This window comes from Elephas maximus, chromosome 8 (genome assembly GCF_024166365.1).
Source record: "Elephas maximus indicus isolate mEleMax1 chromosome 8, mEleMax1 primary haplotype, whole genome shotgun sequence".
NCBI classification, from domain to species: domain Eukaryota; kingdom Metazoa; phylum Chordata; class Mammalia; order Proboscidea; family Elephantidae; genus Elephas; species Elephas maximus.
The window spans coordinates 97,955,170-97,979,365 of record NC_064826.1 but is presented as its reverse complement, the minus strand read 5'-3'; the positions used below and the strand labels follow the sequence as shown (position 1 = coordinate 97,979,365).

General features: G+C 38.4%; 1 protein-coding gene across 3 annotated transcripts in view; it reads left to right on the top strand.

The window, feature by feature from the left end:
• The window catches only part of MATCAP2 (microtubule associated tyrosine carboxypeptidase 2), a 54,190-nt gene that overhangs the window by 8,536 nt on the left and 21,458 nt on the right, over nucleotides 1–24,196 (top strand). For 2 of the 3 annotated variants that reach the window (XM_049894142.1, XM_049894141.1), the window contains exon 2: nucleotides 8,296–8,987. In XM_049894142.1, the coding sequence (XP_049750099.1) occupies nucleotides 8,296–8,987 (692 nt within the window). The remainder of the gene's footprint in view (nucleotides 1–8,295; nucleotides 8,988–24,196) is intronic. The other variant, XM_049894143.1, reaches the window with a different exon arrangement.

The following is a 24,196-nucleotide window of genomic DNA, read 5'->3' as shown; positions in this document are numbered from 1 at the left end:
AAATACTGATTCAGAAGATCTAACTAACACAGTCAACCAACTTGACCTCATAGGCATATATAGAACACACCACCCAACAGCACAGTACACAATTTTCTCCAGTGCACACGGATCATTCTCCAGGGTAGACCATATGTTAGGCTGCAAAGAAGCCTCAAAAATTCAAAAACATTGACAAAGCGCCTTCTCTTACCATAATGCTGTAAACTAGAAATCAATAACAGAAGGCGCAAGGAAAAAAACTTAAATACATGGAAACAGAATAACACTTCACTTAAAAGCTACTGGGTCAGAAGAAATTAAAACATTCTTAGAATCAAATGAGAATGAAGACACATCATACCAAAACGTCTAGGACACAGCCAAAACAGTCAGAGGAAAACATATAACAATAAGTGTACATATTGAAAAAGAAGAAAGGTCCAAAATCAATAACTTAACCCGACAACTTGAACAAATAGAAAAGGAACGGCAGAAGAGGTCCAGCCACCAGACGAAAGGAAGTAATAAAGATCAGATCAGAGCAGAAATAAATGAATAGAAAATAGGAAAACAATAGAAAGAATCAACAAAACTGGGAGTTGGTTCTTTGAGATGATCAGTAAAATTAACAAACCACTGGCCAAATTGAAAAAGGAAAAGAATGAGATGACACCAGTAACCAGGTAAATGAAATGGGCAACATTACAACAGAACCAAACGGGATGAACAGGATCATAACAGAATATTATGAAAAACTGTACTCTAAAACCTAAAAGAAATGGACAAATTTCTAGAAACACAGTATCTACCTAAAGGAACACAAAGAAAGTTAGGACACCTATATAGACCTGTAACAAAAGAAGAAATTGAAAATGTCATAAAAAACTTCCAAAAAGAAAAAAAAAAAAAAAGCCCCAGCACAGATGGCATCACTGGAAAGTTCTCCCAAACATTCAGAGCAGAGTTGACACCAGTTCTACTCAAACTATTCCGGTTCATAGAAAAAGAAGGAATACTTCTTAATTTATTCTATGAAGTTAGCATAACCCTGATACCGAAGCCGGGCAGAGATACCACCAGAAAAACAAACAACAAAAAAATTTCAGACCAGTATCCCTCATGAATATAAATGCAAAAATTCTCAACAAAATTCTAACCAACAGAATACAACAGCATGTCAAAACAAAAAATATCATGATCAGGTGGAATTCATATCAGGGATGCAAGGGTGGTTCAACATGAGAAAATCAGTCAACGTAATTCACCATGTAAGTAAAACAAAGGAAAAGAAACATGATCATCTCAATCAAAGCAGAAAAAGCAGTTGATAAAATCCAACGCCCTTTCCTGATAAAAACTCTCAGAAAAATAGGAAAAGAGGGGAAATTCTTCAACATAATTAAGGGGATATATATACATCCAACAGCCAAGATTGTTCTCAGCGGGGAGAGATTGAAAGCATTCCCCTTGAGGACAGAAACAATTCAACAATGGCCATTATCACCGCTCTTATTCAATATTATACTGGAAGTTCTAGCCAGAACAATAAGGCAAAAAAGGGAAATAAAGGGCATCCAAATTGGTAAAGAAGTAAAACTATCCCTATTTGCAGAACATAGAAAATCCCAGATATCCCACAGGAAAGTAACTGGAACTAATAAAAGGGTTTAGCAAAGTGGCAGGGTACAAGATTAACATACAAAAAATCAGTTGAATTCCTCTATGCTAACACGGAGAACTCATAGCGATCCTTTAAGTTCTCCGTGTTAGCATAGAGGAATTCAACTGATTTTTGTATGTTAGTCTTGTACCCTGCCACTTTGCTAACACGGAGAACTCCGAAAAGGAAATCAAGAAAACAATATCATTTATAATAGCGCCCCCAAAGGATAAAAAATATCTAGGAATAAATCTAACTAGAGACACAAAAGACTTATACAAGGAAAGCTACAAAACACTAAGGCAAGAAGAATAAAGAGACCTGCATAAAGGGAAAAACATACCATGCTCAAGGATTAGAAGACTTAACATTGTGAAAATGTCAGTACTACCCAAAGTGATCTGTGGATATAATGCATCCCAGTCCAAATCCCAACAACATTCTTTAATGATATGGAAAAACTAATCTCCAACTTTATATGGAAATGAAAGAGGCCCCAAATAGCTAAAGCATTATTGAAGAAGAACAAAATAGGAGGCCTCACACTTCTGATCTCAGAACTTACTATACAGTAATCAAAACAGCCTGGTCCCAGTACAATGACAGACATATAGACGAATGGAACAGAATTGAGAACCCCAAAATAAATCCATCCAGCCATCAACAGCTGATCTTCGACAAAGGGTGGAAGGCAATTCAGTGTTTGTAATCAAGCAACCTATCTTTCTGTGGTGTAAAATCATCCCAATTCTCAGGTTTCATAAGTATTTGTGAACCATATGAAATTGCCATTTTGTAGGTCAAAATTGCTTAATTAGTATTTTCCACCAGGCCTTATTTCTGATGGTCTAATCTTTTGTTCAGCCAGGGACTTCATCCTTACTATGAGACCTCAGTTATTCACAGGTGAAGTACTGAGAGTTCAGTGAGCTCCCTCCACCCGCTCCGTTCTGTGAGATGAGGAACGTGAGGCAGTGATGGGTTTAGTGATTAGGCTAATATTACAAGGAGGTCATTGAGAGAGCTAGGAATGGAAGCCAGGAGTCCTGGTATTCATTTCTTCTGTTCTAGATACATATTAAGCTTTTATTGTGTTGGTAATTTCAGTATATTCACCTACTTGTGAATATACTGAGTATCTATTTTAATGTGGTCATGTTACCACCCTTTTTTTCCCCTCTTTACTGTGGGTAATCAGGTTGGGGTGAATGATCTCTTTGACCAACTAAAATTATTGCTTGTTCACTCCAACGTTGTAGTGAAACAGATTGCTGATGGCTGAAATTACATTACATAGTGATTACCTTTGATATGAAAAAGTATAATTTTTTATTACCTTCGTACTGTTCAGGAGGGGGAATGAGTTATACTTCTCCCATAGAAGTCTGCTTATGCTTAAGAGGTTTTAATTTCTGAGAAAAAAGGAGTCAGGGGAATAGGACGTTCTTTAATAGATTGTGTAAAAAAGCAAAACAAAACAATTGCTGCTGAGTCTTCCAACTCATGGCAGTGCCCTGTGTGTCAGAGTAGAACTGTGTTCCATAGGGCTTTCATGGCAGAAGAAGATCACCAGGCCTTTCTTCCAAGGCACCTCTGGGTAGACTCAAACCTCTGAACTTTCAGTTAGGAGCCTGGCACGTTAACCATTTGCACCACCCAGGAATGCCAGTAAATTGGTTAGACAAGTGGAAATCTTTTTATTAGCCTTTTACTGTTAACTTTTGCATATTCAAATTTAAATTTTTTTCACGAAGCAAACAATAGCATTTAAAATTACAAACACAGAACTGGAGAAACCCCAAGAGCCTGGCCCCAGGACACCCTTTTAACTCAGAACTGAAGTCACTCCTGAAGTTCACCTCTCAGCCAAAGATTAGGCAGGCCTATAAAAAAAAATGAGACTAAATGGGCACATGAGCCCAGGGACACGGACGAGAAGGCAGGAGGGGATGGGATAGCTGGTAATGGGGAACCTAAGGTCGAGAGGGGGAGAGTGTTGACATGTCGTTGGGTTGGCAAACATATCACAAAACGTGTTATTGTTTAATGAGAAACCAATTTGCTCTGTAAATCTTCATCTAAAGTACAATTTAAAAAATATTTTAAAAATTTAAAAATAAAATTACAAAAACAGTATTTTAGTACAGTAAGATTAAAAAAAATTTTTTTTTTTTTAGTACAGTAAGATTAATGAGGTTCTGGGAAATTAATTTACATCCGTCTTGTGTGAGTTGTATGAAGGACCGACCACATGCCCCACTTCTGTGAACTTCACAGGCTATCCAGCATTTGGCAGGATTGGCATTTATCAAATAAGTACACCATTGGCATACCCATGCGGCAGATGGAGTTTAAAATGAACTGAAGTGAAGTCTCCCAGGTAGATAATTAGCAAGTGAACTGAAATGCTGCAACTCTGGGGAGGGGAGGAGGCTTAATGGGTTCTGTCATCCACATACCAGCACAACTCTCCCACCTCTACTCTTCCTTGAATGTTTTGGCAGATGGTTTAGGACTTTTTTTTTTTTTTAGTATCCTGAAGTGTATAGGTTGGTTGAGACAGAAAAAAATTATGAATTTGGAGGTCATTGATGCTTTATGACAAAACAAAAGAATTCTGTGAGCTCAGCTCTTTAATCATAGAGCTACTGACTCTTAGGAACCAAAGAAAGCACTTCTATATTGAATATTTTTTAAAATCAGCACAGCATGCATGTAATGAACCATCAATTTAGGAATTCTTCAGAGTAGTTTTATTAATTGGTTTTAATTTGATGTAGCTTTTTCCCTTTTTATTATGAAGATGAAATGAGAAAAGAGCCTGGTTACCTCCCTTTACCTTCCTGCCTGCACCTAGTCTTTACCCGACTTCTCTAGGTTATGATACCCTTATCCTTATCTCAGTTTAGTGTCTGTTTCAGTCTTCCTTTCATTACCACCTCTTGTCTCCTAAAAATGTGGCGTCTTATTCGGGAAACTGACACTGTTCTTGGGCATTTAGGCTACAACCTATGCCCTGGTGTTCCTGGCTTATGTTTGCCCAGCTTGCCCAGTTTTCTATCAGCTGGAGACACTTCAGTCTGGAACCCCTGAGGGACTGGGAATCTACTGGCCTGTGATAAAAGTTTTGTTTATTTGTCCTGTTTATCTTTGGCTGGTCAAGTCTTTAACATTTACTGAATGGCTTCTTTGTGTAATCCACCTTCCACACGACCCTGCGCAGTCTAGCTCCTACCTCAGAACTCGTCCATACAGTTTACTTAGCATTTTTTTATTTAGCCCCTGCAAGTTCATACTTTTATGTTACCTTTATGATCTACGTAGACACCAGAATTCAAATTTCACACACTGGCCTAGAAAATGTAAATAAAAAGACTTTAAAGTACCTAACATATTTGGTTTGATTATCATCACTTTTGAGCTGGTACTATTTCTTCACCCTAAACCCTGAATGACTTCTGAGCTTTAAAACTAACATTTAGGCATCATTCCAGGTTTCTCTCCATTAGATGCCAGTACCACCGTCTCCTCCCCCCGCCCAGTTGTGGTAACCAAAAGTGTCTTCATACCTTGCTAAATGTCTCCTAGCGGGCAGAACCACCCCTGGTTGAGGACCACTGGTGTAGGGTCTTCCATATTATATTTCTACTTCTACGTGATCTCCTCACAGAAATTTAGAATGGTCCCAGAACTACAAGTACCTGTTTATCCAGAGTGGTTTGAGAATGGCACATTTAGGGTCTTTCCTTTACTCATTCAGTGAGCATTTATTGAATGCCTGCCAGATGCCATGCTAACTGTTGGGAAGATAAAAAAACAAAAAACTGTTGGGAAGATAGAGCTGAATAAAACATGGTCCCAGTGCTATTTTAGAATTTTAATTATTCGAATTGCCATGTGTTATTGGGATGCCGTGTCCTGAACAGGAAGTGAACAGTGCTGTGCATGTAGCAGACTTAATACTGAATGTTTGTTGCTGTCCGAATGAATGTCCATACATAATGGAGTGAGCATGGACTCTAATCAGACACACCTGCATTCACAGTTTGCTGCCTGCTACTTTCTGGTCATATAACTTTGAGCCAATTATTTAATATCTCTGCAGCTTAAGGGGTATAACAAGTATAGTTCTTGGTGAAATCCCAAACTAACATAAATGCATCAAAAAAATGGCTGACAGCTACCACCACTGACTGCTCTGACAGGGATCACAATAGAGGGTTCAAGACAGAGCGGGAGAAAAATGTAGAACAAAATTCAAACTCACACAAAAAAAAAACCAGATTTACTGGTCTGGTGGAGAATGGAGAAACCCTGAAGTATGGCCCCCGGACACCCTTTTAACTCAGCACTGAAGTCACTTACGAGTTCACCCTTCAGATAAAGATTAGACAGGCCCATAAAACAAACAGTAATACACATAGTTCAACTGTGTATACGAGACTAAATGGGCATACCTGCCCAGGGGCAAGGATAAGACAGCAGGAAGGGACAGGAAAGCTGGACGAACAGAAATGGGGAACCCAAGGTTGAGAAAGGGAGAGCGTTGACACGTTGCGGGGTTGGCAACCAGTGTCACCAAATAATATGTGCATTCATTGTTTAATGAGAAACTAATTTGCTCTGTAAACCTTCACCTAAAGCCAATAAGAAAAATAGTGGCAGCTTTTATTATTACTATTTATTTCTGCTTATAGAAAGGATCCTTGAATACTTAATTTTGAGTGAGTGAATAACAGATATATGTTGACAAACAATTTTCAAAAATGCAAAATGACATAAAATGTCTGTTTTATGAGGCTAGCTACCCAAGTCATCCAGCATTGAAACTGCCCCTATGCTGGAGCCAAAGGTTGAGGGCTAAAGGTATAAGGGTCTGTTAGCTTTCGAAAACAGAACTAGTTGAGAGAACCATAATATGTCACACATACAGGAAGGGTTTAGAGAAGGTTTCTAGGCAGACCGGGTCACAGATCGGAGTCTGGTTCAGATGAGCAGACAAACACACTTAGTTTGGAATTGAATCTGGTTATTCTTAAAGCTGTACTTGAAATCTTTCTTCACATTGCTCTCTTCTTGTTTCGAACGTTAGATTATTGCCTGCATCTTTGTTTTTCATGCTTAATACTGGACTACCTTCTATTATTATTTAAATATTCATAGAATGCTTTGCCTTCAGAATTAAATTAGAAGCTGGTTAGAAGCAATGTATTTATGCGGTTGCTTCTCAGAGCCATGTGCCCATAGATTTGGTTAAGAGCTCTGCTGCTAATCAAAAAACGTCAGCGGTTCAAATCTACTAGCCTGTCCTTGGAAACTCTATCGGGCAGTTCTCCATCCTGTAGGGTCACTATGAGTTAGAATTGACTCGACAGCAGTGGATTTGATTTTGATATATTTGTTGATTGCAAATAAACACAATTTTTATTGTTTTTGTTATTGTGCTTTAGGTGAAAGTTTACAGAGCAAATTAGTTTCTCATTAAGCAATATACATATTGTTTTGTGACACTGGTTGCCAACCCCGTGATGTGTCAACACTGTCCCTTTCTCAGCCTTGGTTTCCCCATTTCCATTCGTCCAGCTTTCCTGTCCCCTCCTGCCTTCTTGTCTTTGCCTCTAGGCTGGTGTGCTCATTTAGTCTTGTACACATGGTTGAACTATGTGTGTTATTGTTTGAATAAACACAATTTTAAAAAGTGCATGAGCAACAGTGTTATCAATTGAGTCTTACCTGAATAAAGCACTCGTGAGATTGAAAGGCAAAGCAGCCCTCCTTAACTTGCCATATGGTGTACTAGAATCTGTGTAATAGTAATTTAAAAAGGTTTTCAAACTTGCCAAGAAAAAAAAAAATTTGTTTTTCTTTCATCTTAATCTGTAGCCTAGAATTAAATCACAAAAATTAACCAGTTATTAACATTGAGAGCATACTAAAACATGTTTAAACACACGTATATCATCCATTTGTTATTAAAAATGATTTTTGAGATAGATAAAGCATTGTCCTCCTTTTTACCAGTGGCTGTGTATGGAAACCCTGGTGGCATAGTGGTTAAGTGCTACAACTGCTAACCAAGAGGTGGGCAGTTTGAATCTACCAGGTGTTCCTTGGAAACTCTATGCCGCAGTTCTGCTCTGTCCTATAGGGTCGACTCTGGGGCAACGGGTTTGTTTTTTGTTTTTTTTTTTAATTTATATACAGTGCCAAATTTCAAGATTGTTTTGGCTTAAAAAATGCTTTGGAGTTTTACTTTGGTATTAAGTTTTTTTTTATTAACATTACCATATATCCTTTCTCTGAAATCCACCTTCTTTGGTAGAATATGCGAATAAATTGTATATATGAATGTGTTTGTGTGTTATCGTACATCTCTGTTAGACTGTGATCATCTAGAAGGTTTGAAGCAGAGATTTTTGAAGCTAATTTAGCATGTATACACTCAAGTCTAAGAGAAGCAACAGTGTCTGGTATGATAGCATTACTAGTATGGTTAGTAGTATGTACTTTTAGTATTTAAAATGCCTTTTCTAAAGCTTGTTGAGAAACTATAAAGTTTACAGAACCTTCAGAATGCTTTTCAGATGGTAAGCAATTTGCTTCATCTGGTATCTCTGTTATTTCTTTTGTTTTGATTTTGTTTATTAACACAGAAAAGCTTCACTGGCCCGAGCAAGAACTTGCTAAGACGTCTGTTCTAAATGCCGAAGATTCACTGGTCATTCACAGCAAAAGAAGCATCGCGCATTTATCCCCTGGAGTGCTAAAGGACATTTTCACAACTGGTACCAGTAGCTACAATGTTCTACTGCAGAGTAAAGAAGAGAAAAAGCATCACTCACAAAAACAGTCTTCCTATACCTACTACAAACGATACAGAAAACCCATCAAATCTCCTAGCTCCTCTCGTAGTAAAGATCTTCGCAAGATGAAAGTCCCAGTGCCTGAAATGAGCGGTGGTAGCTGGTACTGCCTGGAGAGGCAGCCTGCTAGTTTTGTCAGGAGCTCAGTGCCAAGTCCTGTGAAGTTTACCTATGATATCTCTGTTGCAGGGCACAGCATAGTGCTGCCACCTAAGCCCAGAAACAAGGTCAAGCGGCGTCATTTCTCTGCTCTACCAAAGCCAAAGCAGCAGCCTCAGCTGTCTAGAAGTTTTGAAAAAGATGATATTTCTGGAAAGAAATTTTGTATATTGACTGCTATAAAGCCCACCAACTTGGAGAAAGAAAAGTTGAGATTCTTCAAGTCTGACTACACCTACAATCCTCAGTTTGAATATGCCAATCCTGCTCTGCCAAGTGTGTTAGCCAAGCATGGCCAAGCTTCTGACCGATTCCTTAAGCAGGTAAAATGCCACTCCAGCAGTGATATTTGATTTATGTGTAGCTAAGACATTTGCAACCTTACAAGTGTAAAAGGAAAAAGTAAATAAAAGACACGTTTTTAAAGAATACAATTATTTAGATGTTGTAGTCAGCTCTCAGCCAGGACAGGTAGTTATGTGACAGGAAATCTCCAGGTGAGTACCATCATCTATATGTAAACTACTTTGCCCTAATCAAAATCTATAAAGACTGTGCCAGGAAGCAACTATAGTAGGGAAAAACTCTGGGTTCTGATTCTAAGCTTCCATTTGGGAGTTACAGACGTGGGGCCTAGTAAACCAGCCCACAGCCAAGTGTTGTGAAGCCCACTTAATGTTTTAGTTTTCTAATTGATTCTGAATGCCTTAGATGGGCTATGCACTCACTGGTTCTCCCTTTTGTATTACATTTCCTGCTTGTTGAGGCCCTTAGAGACAGTTTTCGGAACTTGGCTTGATTCTTGACCATGAACTTATTAATGCTTTACTAAAATTATTAATCATCAAGTAAATATTTAAGCACTGATTTAGAGAAGAAAATAATAGGATTGTAAAAATTGTCCTCGAGGTTAGCAAATCATGATACGAATAATATTTTTTCCGTATTGCTCAATTTAGACACTGAGCACATAGTTTTGTGCTATAATAAACTCCACTTAAGCATTTGAGGAGAAATCGTCCCTTGTTTACTTTTAGGACAGAGTTTTGAAATCATAAAAGCAGACTACATTTGGTTAAATTAACTTCGTACAGATTTTTATAATGGATTGGTTCAACTTGGCTTTGTCAATGATGAAAATCTGTTTGTAGGGTAGGTAAAACTGCCTGGTTCCATTTGCCTGTGGTGCGTGCCCTATTTCAGCATTTTTGCTGACAGTACAGTACAGTTCTTTGGACTTGTGGCAAGCAGATTTTTTGCTCTTTATTATAAATAACATGGAATTTAACCAGTCTTTTGAAGCTATTATGTAAAAGCTTATTTTAAGATTTAAATATTTTTAATCTTCCTGCTTTATTCTTTGTTAAAAGACTGTTTCTATATTTTTAAATGGATACTTGCTTTTTATTTAATTGGGCTGAGATTGTGCTAAAGTTTGTGCCTTGAATGGACAAGTCAGTAATATACAGTAAGATTTTTTTGGATGGAGGTATTAACATAGGGATTAAACATTTAGGCTGTACTGGTTCACATGTGTATAAAGTGGCGTGAAGAGAAGGTTATTTTGATGATTGAATGAGATAATGGTTAGCTCATATATAGCATTGGGCATAGTGCTTGGCCTATTATAACCACTAATAAAAAGATTAGCTTTTATTTTTATGTTGGCAGTCATACTTAACGTGTGATTTTGGAATGTGTGCGCAGATTGCATTTGATTGAACAGCGCTTTCACAAATTTAAAATGTATGATAACTGTAAGAATGGGATTTGCTTTTTTCCTCCTGAAAAAGATAGCCGAAATTTATTTACCCATATTCTTTAATTTGGAGTCCTACCCCAGCCTGGCCACTTGGGGAGAAAGTTCTCACTGTTAGATCGAAACGAATGCACTCTCATCTCTCTGCAAGGCAGTTAGGGAGCATCATCAGCCCCATAGACTGAGAACTGACACTGCTTGGCCTGTGGTGCTACAATCTTTATTTTAACCCAATTCCAGCTTTAAGAGAGAAAACCCATAGTTGGGTTGTTGGAGACTTCTAAATAGCACCAGCAACTCCAGCTCTGGCTAGTACCTCACATGCACCATTTCGGAGAATGTTCTCAACAAATGCCAGATCTACTGCTGAAACTACTTAAATAAAAGAAACTCATCAGAACAAGGTCTTCTGAAAACTATACTTAAATTCCTACTCAGCATCTGCATGAATTATGACCTGATGTCCTATCCTTCCCCTCCCTGGCTGTGAAGCTAAAGCAGCAGCTTCAAGGCTGCTCTCCAGGACCCTGAAAAATGTGCTACCCAAGGGGCCAGGGTGGCCAAGTAGCCACATGGCCTCTGGTCTCCACTAGGAAGACTTTGCCAACCCACAGCTGACAGTCTCCTGAGTTTCATGATCTCATCCTTCTAAGCAAGTGATCTGTGTGATTGGAGAATGGCTGTGGTCTTCAGCGCACAGATTGGCAGAATGATGCTGAACTTCCAGGCACACGTAAGTCTACCACACTGGACTTGAGGCACTGCTCAGACTCTGGCCACCCCCAGTAGGTCTCCGCATCGATGCCAAGGAGTTCTAGGACTTTGCTGATTTACAATTGATTTGTAGGGTCTTGCTCTATAGGAGAAAGACGGACTCAACCCATGAAGTTTCCCCTGCACACTGTGGTGCAGAATGAGTGTTTATATTTTTACTTTTGCCCCCGCCCTCCATATTCACGTAGTTGTTGTACAGTGTCAGCGCTTCAGTGTCCTCATCCATGAATTAAGGGCAATAGACTAAATGAGCCTTGAGAGCCCCTTCTAGGACCGCTCACATCTCTCTTAAGTATCTAGTCCAAAAACAGTGTACTAATTGAATCAAGTTCCCGTTGCATGTCACATTATATATCTGGTTGTGTCGTTTATTTTGTAAAAATGCTTAGCTCTTCTTTCACACACATACTAGTCACAGAAAAGTTCAGAGTTTCTACCGGCCGTGTTAACTAAATTTTTTTTTTACTTCAGATGATAATGCTTTGTTAATGCAACATAATTGGCACATAGTTCGGCTTGCTCAAATTCATTTTCCAAATAAGTGAAATCTGTTTCTTTAAGCAGCAAAACCTAATGAAAAAAATTAACCATTTCAATGTAGTTCTTTCTACAGCGTGTATTCCACTTGACAGCTCAGGAGAATGCTTTTCAGACTTTTCCAAGAAGGAGCCCTAATAGCAGAGATATGAGAAGAGTCACCAAGAGAGTCCGGTGGGAACAAATCTATGTTTTACCTTAAGTTCATATAATTTTTGCATTAATCGTTATAATGTAGGTTTATTTTAACGTGGAAGAATGAAACTTGCTTTTCTTCAAGTAAAATGGATGCTTTCACAGTAAACGAGGAGCATCTTTCCATGATTCTTTGGTGTCCTCTCTAATCTCCACCACTGTGAGAAACAGACATAATACTAAGGCATTGTTAACAAAGAACAGCTGTTTGAATGAACTCTGGGGAGATTACACGTTCACATTATTCGTTTGTAAGGTCAGCCCTGTCCCCAGAAACGCTGCAGCATCTTGAAGGAAAGCCATAGACAAGGCGCATTGTGGAAGCTCTGCACACCTCAGAGCAAGCTGGGGTTCAGACCGCCTGGAGTCTGAGGGTACAAACTCTTGACTAGACTAAAGACAAGTATATGGGATTCCTAATAATAAAATGTTAAGAATGACATCCTCTGGATTTTTTGTAAGGAGATAATGTCCATGAGGGTAACAGTGTAGCTGTGGGTGGGGGTTGGAAGGGAAAGCTGTAAGAGACAGTTCATATTTTTTTTTTAAATAATTTTTATTGTGCTTTAAGTGAAAGTTTACAAATCAAGTCAGTCTGTCACATATAAACTTATATACACCTTACTACATACTCCCATTTACTCTCCCCCTAATGAGTCAGCCCGCTCCCTCCTTCCAGTCTCTCCTTTCGTGACCATTCTGCCAGTTTCTAACCCTCTCTACCCTCCCATCTCCCCTCCAGACAGGAGATGCCAGCACAGTCTCAAGTGTCCACCGTATAGAAGTAGCTCACTCTTCATCAGCATCTCTCCTACCCATTGTCCAGTCCCTTCCATGTCTGATGAGTTGTCTTTGGGAATGGTTCCTGTCCTGGGCCAACAGAGGGTATGGGGACCATGACCGCCGGGATTCTTCTAGTCTCAGTCAGACCATTAAGTCTGGTCTTTTTATGAGACTTTGGGGTCTGCATCCCACTGATCTCCTGCTCCCTCAGGGGTTCTCTGTTGTGCTCCCTGTCAGGGCAGTCATCGGTTGTGGCCGGGCGCCATCTAGTTCTTCTGGTCTCAGGATGATGTAAGTCTTTAGTTCATGTGGCCCTTTCTGTCTCTTGGGCTCATAGTTATCGTGTGACCTTGGTGTTCTTCATTCTCCTTTGATCCAGGTGGGTTGAGACTCATTGATGCATCTTAGATGGCCACCTGTTAGCATTAAGACCCCAGATGCCACACTTCAAAGTGGAATGCAGAATGTTTTCTTAATAGAATTTATTTTGCCAATTGACTTAGAAGTCCCCTTAAGCCATAGTCCCCAGACGCCCGCCCTTGCTCCACTGACCTTCGAAGCATTCAGTTTATCCTGGAAGCTTCTTTGCTTTTGGTCCAGTCCAGTTGAGCTGACCTTCCCTGTATTCAGTATTGTCTTTCCCTTTACCTAAAGTAGTTCTTATCTACTATCTAATCACTAAATAACCCTCTCCCACCCTCCCTCCCTCCCCCCTCTCGTAACCACAAAAGAATGTGTTCTTCTCAGTTTACACTATTTCTCAAGATCTTATAATAGTGGTTTTATACAATATTTGTCCTTTTGCATCTGACTAATTTCACTCAGCATAATGCCTTCCAGGTTCCTCCATGTTATGAAATGTTTCACAGATTCGTCACTGTTCTTTATTGATGCGTAGTATTCCATTGTATTAATATACCATAATTTATTTAACCATTCATCCGTTGATGGACACCTTGGTTGCTTCCAGCTTTTTGCTATTGTAAACAGTGCTGCAATAAACATGGGTGTGCATATATCTGTTCGTGTAAAGGCTCTTATTTCTCTAGGGTATATTCCGAGGAGTGGGATTTCTGGGTTGTATGGTAGTTCTATTTCTAACTTTTTAAGAAAACGCCAGATGGATTTCCAAAGTGGTTGTACCATTTTACAATCCCACCAGCAGTGTGTAAGAGTTCCAATCTCTCCGCAGCCTCTCCAACATTTATTATTTTGTGTTTTTTGTTGGGGTGAGATGGAATCTCATCGTAGTTTTAATTTGCATTTCTCTAATGGCTAATGATCGAGAGCATTTTGTCATGTATCTGTTGGCTGCCTGAATATCTTCTTTAGTGAAGTGTGTGTTCATATCCTTTGCCCAATTTTTGATTGGGTTGTTTGTCTTTTTGTGGTTGAGTTTTAACAGAATCATATAGATTTTAGAGATCAGGCACTGGTCGGAGATGTCATACCTGAAATTTTTTTCCCAGTCTGTAGGTGGTCGTTTTACTCTTTTGGTGAAGTCTTTAGATGAGCATAGGTGTTTGATTTTTAATAGCTCCCAGTTATCTGTTTTCTCTTCGTCATTTTTAGTAATGTTTTGTATTCTGTTTATGCCTTGTATTAGGGCTCCTAACGTTCCTATTTTTTCTTCCGTGATCTTTATCGTTTTAGTCTTATGTTTAGGTCTTTGATCCACTTGGAGTTAGTTTTTGTGCATGGTGTGAGGTATGGGTCCTGTTTCATTTTTTGGCAAATGGATATCCAGTTATGCCAGCACCATTTGTTAAAAAGACTACCTTTTCCCCAATTAACTGACACTGGGCCTTTGTCAAATATCAGCTGCTCATATGTGGATGGATTTATATCTGGGTTCTCAATTCTGTTCCATTGGTCTATGTGCCTGTTGTTGTACCAGTAGTACCAAGCTGTTTTGACTACTGTGGCTGTATAATAGGTTCTAAAATCAGGTAGAGTGAGGCCTCCCACTTTCTTCTTCTTTTTCAGTAATGCTTTACTTATCCGGGGCTTCTTTCCTTTCCATATGAAGTTGGTGATTTGTTTCTCCATCACATTAAAAAATGTCATTGGAATTTGGATTGGAAGTGCATTGTATGTATAGATGGCTTTTGGTAGAATAGACATTTTTACTATGTTAAGTCTTCCTATCCATGAGCGAGGTATGTTTTTCCACTTAGGTAGGTCCGTTTTAGTTTCTTGCAGTAATACTTCGTAGTTTTCTTTGTATAGGTCTTTTACGTCTTTGGTAAGATTTATTCCTAAGTATTCTATCTTCTTGGGGGCTACTGTGAATGGTATTGATTTGGTGATTTCCTCTTCTATGTTCTTTTTGTTGATGTAGAGGAATCCAAGTGATTTTTGTATGTTCATCTTGTAACCTGAGACTCTGCCGAACTCTTCTATTAGTTTCAGTAGTTTTCTGGAGCATTCCTTAGGGTTTTCTGTGTATAAGATCATGTCATCTGCAAATAGAGATAATTTTACTTCTTCCTTTCCAATCCGGATGCCCTTTATTTCTTTGTCTAGCCTAATTGCGCCGGCTAGGACCTCTAGCACAATGTTGAATAAGAGCAGTGATAAAGGGCATCCTTGTCTGGTTCCCGTTCTCAGGGGAAATGTTTCCAGGCTCTCTCTATTTAGAATGATGTTGGCTGTTGGCTTTGTATAGATGCCCTTTATTATGTTGAGGAATTTTCCTTCAATTCCTATTTTGCTGAGAGTTTTTATCATGAACGGGTGTTGGACTTTGTCAAATGCCTTTTCTGCATCAATTGATAAGATCATGTGGTTTTTGTCTTTTGTTTTATTTACATGGTGGATTACATTAATGGTTTTTCTAATATTAAACCAACCTTGCATAAAAAAAAAAAAATACCCGGTATAAATCCCACTTGGTCATGGTGGATTATTTTTTTGATATGTTGTTGAATTCTATTGGCTAGAATTTTGTTGAGGAGTTTTGCATCTATGTTCATGAGGGATATAGGTCTGTAATTTTCTTTTTTGTGTGATGTCTTTACCTGGTTTTGGTATCAGGGATATGGTGGTGTCATAGAATGAGTTAGGTAGTATTCCATCATTTTCTATGCTTTGAAATACCTTTAGTAGTAGTGGTGTTAACTCTTCTCTGAAAGTTTAGTAGAACTCTGCAGTGAAGCCATCTGGGCCTGGGCTTTTTTTGTTGGGAGTTTTTTGATTACCTTTTCAATCTCTTTTTTTGTTACAGGTCTACTTAGTTGTTCTACTTCTGATTGTGTTAGTTTAGGCAGGTAGTGTTTTTCTAGGAATTCGTCCATTTCTTCTAGGTTTTCAAATTTGTTAGAGTATAATTTTTCCTAATAATGTCATATAATTCTTTTAATTTCAGTTGGGTCTGTTGTGATATGGCCCATCTCGTTTCTTATTCGGGTTGTTTGTTTCCTTTCCTGTATTTCTTTAGTCAGTCTGGCCAATGGTTTATCAATTTTGTTAATTTTTTCAATGAACCAGCTTTTGGCTTTGTTAATTCTTTCAATTGTTTTTCTGTTCTCTAATTCATTTAGTTCAGCTCTAATTTTTATTATTTGTTTTCTTCTGGTGCCTAGTGGATTCTTTTGTTGCTTGCTTTCTATTTGTTCAAGTTTTAGGGACAGTTCTCTGATTTTGGCTCTTTCTTCTTTATGTATGTGTTCATTTATCGATATAAATTGACCTCTGAGCACTGTTTTTGCTGTGTCCCAGAGGTTTTGATAGGAAGTGTTTTCATTCTCGTTGCATTCTATGAATTTCTTTATTCCCTCCTTAATGTATTCTATAACCCAGTCTTTTTTGAGCAAGGTATTGTTCAGTTGCCAAGTATTTGATTTCTTTTCCCTAATTTTTCTGTTATTGATTTCTACTTTTATGGCCTTGTGGTCTGAGAAGATGTTTTGTAATATTTCAGTGTTTTGGTTTCTGCAAAGGTTTGTTTTATGACCTAGTATGTGATCTATTCTAGAGAACGTTCCATGTGCACTAGAAAAAAAAGTATACTTTGCAGGACAGTTCATTTTTAAAAAGGTGTGTGATGTCTGTTACAAAAGCCATTTCTATTAGGACCACATATTAAATATCAACCACCTATTTTTTTTTTTTTAAACAGTTAAGGGGGTTGATATTTGATATATTCTATATTTAAGTGAAAAACTGTTCTTATGTCAATACAGTGTCCTAAAATTTTGTTTATTACTTTAAGCTAAATGGTGAAAGTTAATGGTTCCATGTATCAAGTGTAACTTGGTAAAGTTATTATAAAATCTGAGGGGTATTTAGAGTACAGAGCAATAAAGCGTTCTGATTCTGATCGGCTTCTTTTTTTTTTTTTTTTTCTGCACCAAAACAACAACACACAACATTCTTTGGCAGGGCAGTGCATTTTCATTTATAGCATTCAGATACTCAAAGTAAGCACCTAAATAGACTTAACTTTGTTGTGTTAGGAAGTAAGTTCTAATTTTTGTCTTCCTAGTTAGCAGACTTTCTGTAGTTAGGGTATAGGCCTACAGGATCTGGGCAGGGACCATAAATGATTGCAGGGAGCTGGCTGGGCACAATAGCAAATTAGAAACCAGAGAGCAGTTATTTATCTTGAGCCACAATTTGGGTGCAGCATTACCACATCTTCAGGGTTTTCAAGAGAAAGTGGAAACCTGAATTTTATGTGAAGTCTTTCAATTTATAAATGTTAACAACTAATGCAACTAAACAAAAGCTGTCTAGACCAATGAAGACTTGTCGTTGGGCCAGATTCATCCTTTGGCTTTCCAGTTTGCTACCACCAAGATTTACCCACCAGTTCTATTAAGCGTAATAAGTTCAATTTTATCAGGACCAGTGATTAGCAAAACGTTGCCATGGAGTTGATTTTTGACTCTTAGTGACCCTATGTGACAGAGTAGAACTGCCCAATAAGGCTTTCTTGACTATAATCTTTAAGGAAGCTGATTGCCAGGTCTTTCCATGGAACCACTGGCTGGGTTTGAATTGCCAATCTTTCAGTTACCCTTTGAGCAGTAAACTAACTGTTCAACTAATGTGGCCCAGTCTCATGGTTTTAGACTTTATAGTGTAAATAGGATTGGTAATCCATTGTTATGTTAAAGCACATGCGTAATTAATACAGAAAATCACTTTGTGTCCTAAAGCAAGACAAATGCTCATTTTTTTAGTTTTTATTGTAGGAAATATACAGGTAACAAAACATTTGCCCTTTCAACAATCCATTTTCCTTTTTTGATAGGAAAAAACTGGAAATCGGATGCCTTCACTGATAGCATGATATAAAAAAAAGTTCTTCAAGGCTAACTTATAATTGTACTAGCATTGTGGTATTTTATTTTTGGAAAATTCTAGTTGTCAAAACAATAAAAAAAAAAAAAACCAAACCCATTGCCATCGAGTTACTTCCGACTCATGGTGACCCTATGAGGACAGAGTCAAACTGCCCCATAGGGAAACAGTAGAGGGGAAGAAAAAGCAAGTCTTCTTTAAATTACACCTCCCACTGGATTGCATGATTTTCTTTTTAGTGAATTGCAAACCTTTCACAGATACCCTAAAGCCATAAGATTTTTAAAGACTATTTTGTGTTTAATATGTTCCATAATAGATTTCTGTATTAGGTTGGAGAAGTGGGGTCATTTCTTAACCTAATAACAAGAAAAGTTTTCTTACAGATCAGAGATGGAAACATCCCAATCAGATTGTATGTCCTTGGAAGAAAGTTTAACCTTGATGACTCGTTAAAACAGTGGTTTGTTGATTTGCCTTTAAAGCTTGCCTAATATGTCCATCCTCAGATTTTCATCTTAACAGTGGGGTATATCCTATTGTAAATGGTGGAAGAAAAGTCTGCAGTACTAAACCATGTATAAATATCCTGCTAGCAGTTACCTTCACGTATTCCCACTGACCATTGTAGACCGCTAGACCACAGGTGACATCTTTTTTTGCCTGGCTGTGTTCTTTCACTTGGTCATTCATTGTAGGTGGATTCAGTGTCTCACATCTGTTTATCTCCTAGGTCTTGCATATGTAGAATATAATTTTTTGAAATGTTTTTCTTTTTATTATAATGTGGTCATAGTCTACAGTTCATCATAAAGGAAACTGGATTATTGGCAAAAGTGTTTTTGGTGCCTCCTACCTCTTGCCTCCTCTCCCCACTGCTGTCAGTGATCTTGCTGAGGTACAAATCTGGTCATGTCAGTTCCTTTCTGAAAAACTTTACGGCTTCTCATGATTTAGGATAAAATCCAAAAATTTTAGTACAGACTGCAAGGCCTTTGATCGTTCATGATCTGACCCATGCTTACTCTTCTGAAGTCAACTCTGCTCCCTCAGCATCTTGTGCAAATGTCTACTATAGCAATGATCACACTGTCCTCATCAAGTTTCTTGTTTGTCTTCACCACTACACTTGGCTCCTTGATAAAAGTGGGTTTTATTTTAACTCCTCCCAGGACCTGGCACTGTTTTTGACACTGATTAAGTGAGTCTCCTGGTGCCTGCCCAGCCCAGGAACACTACAGTCTTGTCAAACCAAGCTGTAATTCACTTTCTTTGGTTTCTATATGCTTTCAGCAGTAGTATTCTCTTTTGTCTGGGATGCCCTCTATTTCCTTTAATCCCCCACTTCTATTTACCTTTCTCTATGATCTCACAACACCTTATACCTCCATCAGAGTATTACTACATTATATCTGTTTGTATGCCTTTCTGTCAGTCTGATGTAGCATGGGGAATTAGGTTCTAAAAATATAAAAATGAATAATAGTAGCAGTGATTGGCACATAGAAGGTGACCATAAAGGTGAATGAATGAATGAATAAATGACTAGATGAATGAATGACCCTTATTGATGGTATGCTACAAATTCAGGGAAGTGGTTTATAAACAAAGGATCTGAATCGGTAGCCCAAGCATCAGGTTCAGCCTGCATATAAGTTTTCTTTGGCCAGTGCAATGTTTTTTAAAACATTAGAACGTAAAGATTCTCTCCTGTTGCCTCTCCCAGGTGTCTTATACCCAGCAGCTTTACACAGTGGTTACTGCTGCTTGTAGCTACAGGTATTTGTGTGACCCAGGTTCTACTGTCCATCAGGAGGTGACTACAATGGCTTGGATAGATCTGATTGACTAATCACAGATCTTTATATACCTAACTTGCTACGAAGAAGCAATAGCCACCTTTGAAAAATTCATTCAGTTTTTGGAATTTTGCTTTTCATTTTAAAAGTTGCAAAATACCAAAATGTGTGTGAATGTCTGTGTATCTCATGCTTACCTGAAGCAAGCATTTTCAAACTATTGTTATGTATTTTCCAACTCATAAGCAAGTGTCTTATGAGTTGGAAAATACCTAATATTAATATTATATTCGTCTCCAAGATTCACCACACTTTGTTGATGTTGTTAGGAGCCGTCGAGTAGGTTCTGACTCATAGCAACCCTATGCACCACAGAATGAAACACTGGTCCCGCGCCATCCTCACAATCATTATGCTTGAGCCCATTGTTGCAGCCACTGTGTTCATTCATCTCGTTGAGGGTCTTCCTCTTTTTTGCTGACTCTCTACTTTGCCAAGCATGATGTGCTTCTTTAAGGACTGGTCCCTCCTGAAAACATGTCCAAAGTATGTGAGACATAGTTTCGCCATCCTTGCTTTTAAGGAGATTCTGGCTGTACTTCTTCCAAGATAGATTTGTTCGTTTTTCTAGCAGTCCATGATTTATTCGGTATTCTTTGCTAACACCCAATTCAGTCATCAATTCTTTTTTGGTCTTCCTTATTCATTGTCCAGCTTTCACATGTGTGTGAGGCGATTGAAAACACCATGGTTCGGGTCAGGCACACCTTAGTTTTCAAGGTGACATCTTTGCTTTTGAACACTTTAAAGAGGTCTTTTGCAGCAGATTTGCCCAATGCAATGTGTCATTTGATTTCTTGACTGCTGCTTCCATGGATGTTGTTTGTGGATCCAAGTAAAATGAAATCCTTGACAGCTTCAGTATTTCCTCCATTTATCACAAAGTTGCATATTGGTCCAGTTGTGAGGATTTTTGTTTTCCTTATGTTGAGGTTTGATCCATACTGAAGGCTGTGATCTTTGATCTTCATCAGTAAGTGTTTCAAGTCTCCTCACTTTCAGCAAGCAAGGTTCTGTCATCTGTATAACATAGGTTGTTAATAAGTCTTCTTCCAATCCTGATGCCAATTCTTCTTCATATAGTCCAGCTTTGTGGATTATTTGCTCAGCGTACAAATTGAATCAATATGGTGAAAGGATACAACCCTGATGCACACCTTTCTTGACTTTAAACCACACAGTATTCTCTTGTTCTGTTCGAACCACTGCTGCTTGATCTATGTACAGGCTCCTCATGAGCACAATTAAGTGTTCTGGAATTCCCATTCTTCACAGTGTTATCCATAATTTGTTATGATCCACACAGTTGAATACCTTTGCATAGTCAATAAAACACAGGTAAGCATCTTTCTGGTATTCTCTGCTTTCAGCCAGGATCCATCCGACATCAGCAATGATATCCCTGGTTCCACGTCCTCTTCTGAATCCAGCTTGAGTTTCTGGCAGTTCCCAGTAGATGTACTGCTTCAGCCACTTTTGAATGATCTTCAGCAAAATTTTACTTGTGTGTGATATTAATGATATTGTTTGATAATTTCTGCATTCAGTTGAATTACTTTTCTTTGGAATAGGTGTAAATATGGATCTCTTCCAGTCTGTTGCCCAGGTAGCTGTCTTTCAGATTTCTTGGCATAGACGAATGAGCACTTCCAGCGCTGCATCCATTTGTTGAAACATATCACTTGGTATTCCATCAATTCCTGGAGCCTTGTTATTCGCCAGTGCCTTCAGTGCAGGTTGGGCCTCTTCCTTCAGTACCATCAGTTCCAGATCACATGCTGCTTCCTGAAATGGTTGAACGTCAACCAATTCTTTTTGGTATAATGACTCTGTATATTCGTTCCACCTTCTTTTGATGGTTCTTGTGTCGTTTAATATTTTCCCCATAGAATCCTTCAGTATTGCAACAGGAGGTTTGAATTTTTTCTTCAGTTCTTTCAGCTTGAGAAATGCCAAGCGTGTTCTTCCCTTTTGGTTTTCTAACTCCAGGTCATTCACATGTCATTATAATACTTTACTTTGTCTTCTCAAGGCATGTTTTCAAATTTTCTGTTCAGCTCTTTTACTTCGTCAGGAAAGAAAGAAGAGACCAAATGGATGTCAGAAGAGACTCTGAAACTTCCTCTTGAATGTCAAGTAGCTAAAGCAAAGGGAAGAAACAACGAAGTAGCGACTCACTAAAGTAGAATGTAGAACATTTTCTTTATAAACTATGTTATGCCAATTGAGCTAGATGTTCCCCAAGACCATGGTCCCCACAGCCCTCAGCCTAGTAACTCGGTACCTCAGGGAGTTTGGATGTGTCTGTGAAGCTTCCACAGCGTTGCCTTGGTCAAGTTGTGCTGGCTTCCCTAGTATTGAGTACTGTCTTGCCAACAGGCAATCTTGTGCGTGGCCACCTAAGATACTCCACTGGTTTTACCCTGCCTGGAGAAGGAAGAATGAAGAAAACCAAAGACATAAAGGAAAGATTAGTCCAAAGGACTAATGGACCACAACTACTACAGCCTGTACCAGACTAAGTCTAGCACAGCTAGATGGTGCCTGGCTGCCACCACTGACTGCTGTGACAGGAATCACAATAGAGGGTCCTAGACAGAGTTGGAAAAAAGTGTAGAACAAAATTCTAACTCACAAAAAAAGAACAGACTTACTGGCCTGACAGAGACTGGGCACGCTTTTAGCTTGATAATGAAGTCACTCCTGAGGTTCACCCTTTAGCCAAAGGTTAGACAGGCCTATAAAACAAAATGAGACTAAATGGGCATACCAGCCCCTGGGCAGGGTCTAGGAGGAAGGAGGGGACAGGAAAGCTGGTGATAGGGAACCCAAGGTAAGGAAGGGGAGAGTGTTGGCATATCATGGGGTTGGTAACCAGTGTCACAAAACAATATGTGTGCTAATTGTTTAATGGGAAGCTAGTTTTGTAAACCTTTTGTAAACCTTCATCTAAAGTACAATAATTAAAAAAAAAAAAAGATTGCCCCTTGATTAGCAGTTATAGCCTTATTGTTAATAATATGCTAAATAAATTTCTGAAAGGGCTGGGGTTGCCAAAAGTAGCTCAGATCCAAATATTATGAAATATTCTGCCCAAGCTATTGAGCCAGAATACCATTTCTGGGAAATTATCAGCGAATTGTTTTGGGTACTCACAGGCGGTCGGAGAGAATGTCTGAACTTGTTTTAAAAATTGTGTTTATTAGCTAGAACAGTTAGAAAGATATGTCAGATATCAAGAATAATAATAATTTGAGCCAACTTAAGAAAATGAATATGACCATCTTATAAAATTTCTGGTGTGCTCATCTGAGATGATCACTAAATGAATGGTGCTTTTATGCCTTGTTTTTCTTTATGGTTTTGTTATATGTTTATTTCCCTAAATAATGTATGGTTTAGTTTTGTAAGTTTTTGAACTTTATTTAAATGATACTACCATATGTATTCACTGGCAAGTTTTTTTTGTTGTTGTTTTCCTCGCTCGGCAGTATGTCCTCCCACCACTAAATAAATAGTTCCGGTTCCTTGTCATCATTTCCAAAGCTTGAGGTGGTGGGTGTTAAGTGGCATTTCATTATGGCTTTAATGTACATTTTTTTCGTCTTTATTCATGTTTAGGTGTTGTTTATGTATTTTGGATACTAATGTGTTGCAAATAGTTTCTCCCAGCTTGTGGCACATCTTTTCATCATACAGTATTTTTTGATGAAGTTCTTAGGTTTAATGTTGTCAAATTCATTAAACTTTCCCTTTTTGCCTTAAAAAAAAAGTTGGAGGGCAATTCACTTACCTTAAATTCTGAAATTAAAACCCAGCAGTCTTCTTCTAAAATTTAAATAAGGTGTAGTCATATGGAATATAGATTACAGAACACATTCACAGCCATTTTCTCTTTCTTTCTGTCTCCTCTGATTTCATCCTAACAAACCCGTGAGGTAAGTAGGACAAAGATTTTCATCTCCATTTGCCAGTGAAGAAACTAAACCTGAGAAAGGTAAAATGACATACCTAAGATCATACCGTTAGCAAGTGCTGGGACCCCAGCACAAAGCCAGGGCTCCTGACTCCCAGCCTTCCCACGTCATCACCCTGCCTCATATTGTATTAGTGTCTTCATTGTGTATAGTTTTTTACTGAGTGGAAACTACAGTTGAGAAGGGAGGTAGTTTTTTAGCACATGACTATTGAAGTGGCTCGGAATTGACGGTTGGATTTCCAGATTGCTAAACAGTAAACAAGATAATCAAGTACACAGAAAGTAGACCAATTCAGCAGATTGAGATTTCCCAGAAAGTTTACGTTGTGTCATACAAGA